Source organism: Bison bison, unplaced genomic scaffold (genome assembly GCF_000754665.1).
Source record: "Bison bison bison isolate TAMUID 2011002044 unplaced genomic scaffold, Bison_UMD1.0 scf7180017855067, whole genome shotgun sequence".
In the NCBI taxonomy this organism is placed as follows: domain Eukaryota; kingdom Metazoa; phylum Chordata; class Mammalia; order Artiodactyla; family Bovidae; genus Bison; species Bison bison.
This window is the reverse complement of record NW_011485640.1, coordinates 32315-36881: the sequence shown is the minus strand read 5'-3', so window position 1 is coordinate 36881 and position 4567 is coordinate 32315. Positions and strand designations below refer to the sequence as shown.

At 32.5% G+C, this 4567-nt stretch overlaps 1 protein-coding gene across 1 annotated transcript in view; it reads right to left on the bottom strand.

The window, feature by feature from the left end:
• Nucleotides 1-6: 6 nt before the first annotated feature.
• Nucleotides 7-4567, bottom strand: part of NRK (Nik related kinase) — a gene marked incomplete at its 5' end in the record, with an annotated part of 36870 nt that continues 32309 nt past the window's right edge. The window contains 2 exons of the mRNA XM_010858025.1: nt 7-2363; nt 4017-4156. Coding sequence (XP_010856327.1) covers nt 2268-2363; nt 4017-4156 — 236 coding nt within the window. The remainder of the gene's footprint in view (nt 2364-4016; nt 4157-4567) is intronic.

The window sequence follows — 4567 nt, the reverse complement described above, 5'->3', positions numbered from 1 at the left end:
TTCTTGTTTCAGCTGGCAAAGGATGTAAAAATTCCAGATGGATTAAACATCTAAATTGGAAATATTCATTACCAACAAATGACTAAATATTTTCAGTCCTTCCTAAGCTGGCTATCCAACATCTAATCTCCCTTAGTATGTGCCTAGCTTCCTTTCCTCTTAGCACCTTATCATTTAACGCTCAATTATACATTTGCAATCTCTCTTGCTTATTTACTTTGGGACACCTCTGTAGATGCAGTTCACTACTGTGTATATTTGCTAGAATGACAGCCACAGAGCACAATGGGAGTTGACTTCCTAAAATAGTTTACTGTCTTACTGTGTTAAAAATATGATTTAAGATAAAACTTATTTCTGAACCTTAACTGAGTAAATATTATGAAGAAAAAAATGAATTTTTAAAAGACTTGATTCTACACACTACTTAAATGAGAGAATTTTCTGAAATTCAAACATAGCAAGCTCCATCTGCTCAGCGATGAGGTACTTGCACAAAGTTCCCCATGGCCTTTTTGGTGTACAAATTAAAAAGGAAGACTAATTCTAAGGAAATAATTTGACATAAAAGTTTGTTTTCTCTTTAAACTACTGCATTTAAAAAGTTATTTGAGTTGTAAACACTCAAGGATAAGCCAGTTTTAAGATCACATTATTGTGTCACAGTAACAAATGCGAATCACATTTATCTTTAATTCATGGATTCAGGTTCTCCTAAATTCTCATTATTGAGCTACTACATTCTTGATAAAAGTTATTAGGAAAATCCAAATCATCATTCCTGGCACCTAGGTACCAAGAAATAGTGTGCTATTATGAAATCACATATAGTTAGCTGCTTTTGTATTTTGGTTAACCAGGTAGTTTGAAAATTATTATCCCACTAGCACTGTCTTCAGATTTTAGAAGTAGAACTAGAGGAATTATAGTGAGGTATACTTTGTGGTAGTTCTGTTGCTTCTTTATTGCCCCAGAACTAACCATGGTATTGAGGATGGATATGGAGAAATGATACTTTTCACCAGGTAGCAATTACCATAGGTGACCAAATGCCACCTATCTATGGCGTCTATAATATATAGGGGTGATGGACTAGCATGATTTTTTTCACTGCTATAAATTTGCGACCTAGGTATTTGATAAAGTTGTGTTTTTTTCCAAATCTTTCCTTTTAACCTATTACATTAAGTCCCTACATATGAACTTATCACTTTTAGATTAATTTCTGATTTTACAGAAATAGAACCATGAAAAACACAAGTATTAGCGGTCAAAACTTTTTGTTGTTTTATTTTCTTATTTTTGCTTAATAACTGGAGGGAAGTTTTCCTACAGTTTAATCTGGGATCAGGAAAATACTCAAAGCTGTCTGATAGTCACATTGTTGGCCATATAAGAATTTTGATAAATCAACCAATCTGTCTTTGGGACAGAACTTGACGCCTACTTTAAAGTATTAAAAAATACAACTTATTCTACAGTACATATGTATAGGAGTTCAGTCCTGTAATCAGGCTTGCAAGTGTATTATTTGGTGGTTCTTATAGTTATTGCACATCTTTGGGGTTTCTGAGGAAAATCAACCATTTTAGGCTTTCTTCCTTTCTCCTTATCAAGAGAAAACCAGCTTAACATGGGATGAAAAGAACATAACTGGTCTCTAACCGTGGGCTTAACTGTCATGGAGCAATGAGGGAAAAGGGGGGCCTTTCCCCCTTTATCACTGTATTTTCTCCAGGCATGCAGGTTGTTCAGCCTTAGGTCTGGTTTATACCTAGTCCTTATTATTTTCATTTCATAATCTAACATTCGGTTCTTTCTAGGACTTAGCAAATCTGTATATGGTTTGTTGCTATTTTGATTTTTTTCTGGGGGGAAAAAAAAACCCTCATTCAGGGGCAACTCTTTTGAAAGCTGTTTGGAATCTAACGCATTACAGGTTTCTTAACTCCATGTTGTAAAATTCCGAATATAGATACTGTCCAAACTGTCCAAAGAGTAATGTTTGAATTCACAGTAACAAAAGTTACAAAGTTTGTGCAAAAGATATTGTACACCATTGGAGTACATAGAGCTTGCTATAGTTAATTTTATATATAAAGCTGCATTTATCATTAAAACTATTCTGTGCTACATTAAAAGTAAAGTATCTGATTTAATTTTTCCCTACAAGTAAAAGTGAATGCTCATTTAATCTCAGAAAATTTAAAAATGCAAATTGTATATTTATGATGCTTATAATCAGTATAATAAATCATTGGAAACTTTTAAACACCATAATTGCTTTGGAGCTCTTCAAGTTTTCCAAGGGTCATGAAGTAAACCCGGCTGTGATGATTGCGCAGGATAGAGGTAAAGAATAGCTTTAAAAAGAGAGAAAGAGACAATATCAGTAAATATTTAATAACTGCAAATTGATATTTGATAGGTACAACTATCATTTCAATTTATCTGTTATCAATCAATTTCAAAAAGAGATTTCCTTAGATTAAAATATACAAATTCAAATGAGTATGGAGCCAAAATTATAATTTAAAAAGTACTTTTTACCATATTCTATATGACTGTACTTCATATAGTTTAAATAAAATTAAGTTTTTGTAGGTGACATTTATCTGCTAAATTTCTTGATTGGTTTCATTAACAATTTAAAAAAATCTACTTTTACTTAAGTTAGCTTTCCTTTTACTTTTAATATATGGAAAATATCGTATTATTTAGATGCAGTTCACACTGTCGCTGGTGCTTAAGTGGCCACTGAAATTTTCTACTGGGTACAATTTTCTATTTCAGTGTAATAGACTGACATGAATAGATTGATATTATCAGCTAAACCAATTGACTTAGAGAGGAACATGTTGTGCAAATATGGTCTGTGCCATAAAGAAAATTAGGACAGTACAAGAATATAAATAGCAAACAGAAGTATTCTTGTTAGGACCAAGGTTTTCAACCTCCACAATGGATATACTTAGGAAGGTGTGTGACGTAATGATGAAAACAACACTAGCTACCCTTGACTTAAAACCTTTTATGTGCCAGGCTGTCGACCTGCGAGATGCTTATTATATATACATTATTGATAATTTACAGAATTGTTCCAAGTTATTAATATTCCCATTTTTGAGATGAAAAAAACTAAGGTTCAGAAAAACAAGTCAAACTTCCAGGTTCTCACATGTAGTTAGATCTGGGACTGCATCCTAGATGTACCTGATCTCAATCATTGGTTCTTGCCATTCTCTCTCTTTATACTGTAAACCAGTACCTTTTATTGATGCCCAGTGCTTTACCCTGTGGGTTCTGATAATTCAAATCCTCTGAAATTTCTTACAAATGTGAATGCTTCCTAGTCTTAGTAGAATTATTTTTTCATGCTATTATTTGTCACAACATGTAGGGACTGTTCTGATATCATACAATTCATTTTTTCAATATAAACTATCTGAATTGGTTAAAATTGATCACATTACACAAATAATTGCCAAATATTGATTTCCTTTTTCTTTTCTGTAAAGTGGACATGATAATGTCCACTTACGAAGATTAAGTGTGATAGCCTCTTAAGTATTTAGCACAAACTCTACTATATGATTAGGTGTTCAACAAACATAATTAACTTTTTCCTTCTTCTGTTATTGGATTATGTTGAAAACTATAAAAGGCAGATCTACTCAAGCATTATCTTTCAAAATGTCATATTAATATGAATGTGAAAAGAACTACGCATCACAGACAATAATGGAATTTGTAACAAATAGAGGCTAGTTTTGCTTTGAACACCATTAGAATTTTTACATTTTTGAAACTGATTTCTCTTGAAACCAAATTTCATCATTTACCAAATCAATGTTTCTAATGCAAATTGCAAATTTATTTTTATTATATTATTAATATGTCAATTTGGGAAATTAACATAAATATACTTATAGCCAGAAAGAAAACAATATAAATTTCCTCAGTTAATTTGCATTGCTTGCTTTACTTTTGCTCTAACTGGAGTATGTAAACTATACCTTGTCACCTCGGGTACACAGAAATCTCAGCTTCTTAATTGATCTGCGCTTCAGTTCACTTTCCAGAACCCTTGACTGCGAAGAGCGGACTTCCATGGCCTTTTGGCCCCACCCTGTGGTTCTCTGTGAACACTCAAAAGCTACAATAAAAATTTAAAAATCAGAAAAACACAAAATATTTCTGCCAGTGATGGAAAATTATAACTACAGCTAATGTTTGATTATTAAGAGGGACATTACTACAGTTTGGATGAATACATTCTTATTTTCCTCCGTCTAAGTCAGTAGTTTGGCCATTATGCTGCTCAACAGAATGTTCAAGCTAGCTATGTACTCTCATCATTGTGATCAACTATTCACCATAGTGAATAACTAGATCTAAGTTAATTTTTGTATTTACATTCTCCAACACTACAGAAAAAGCTGAAGGTTAATGTTAACCCCTTTGTAGAAAATCAAATCTACTCACAGTCATTATTTTATAATCTAGTTGGGGTACGATATCCTGTATGGGTTTGTACTTGTGCTTAAGTGACATACATGGAAACCTA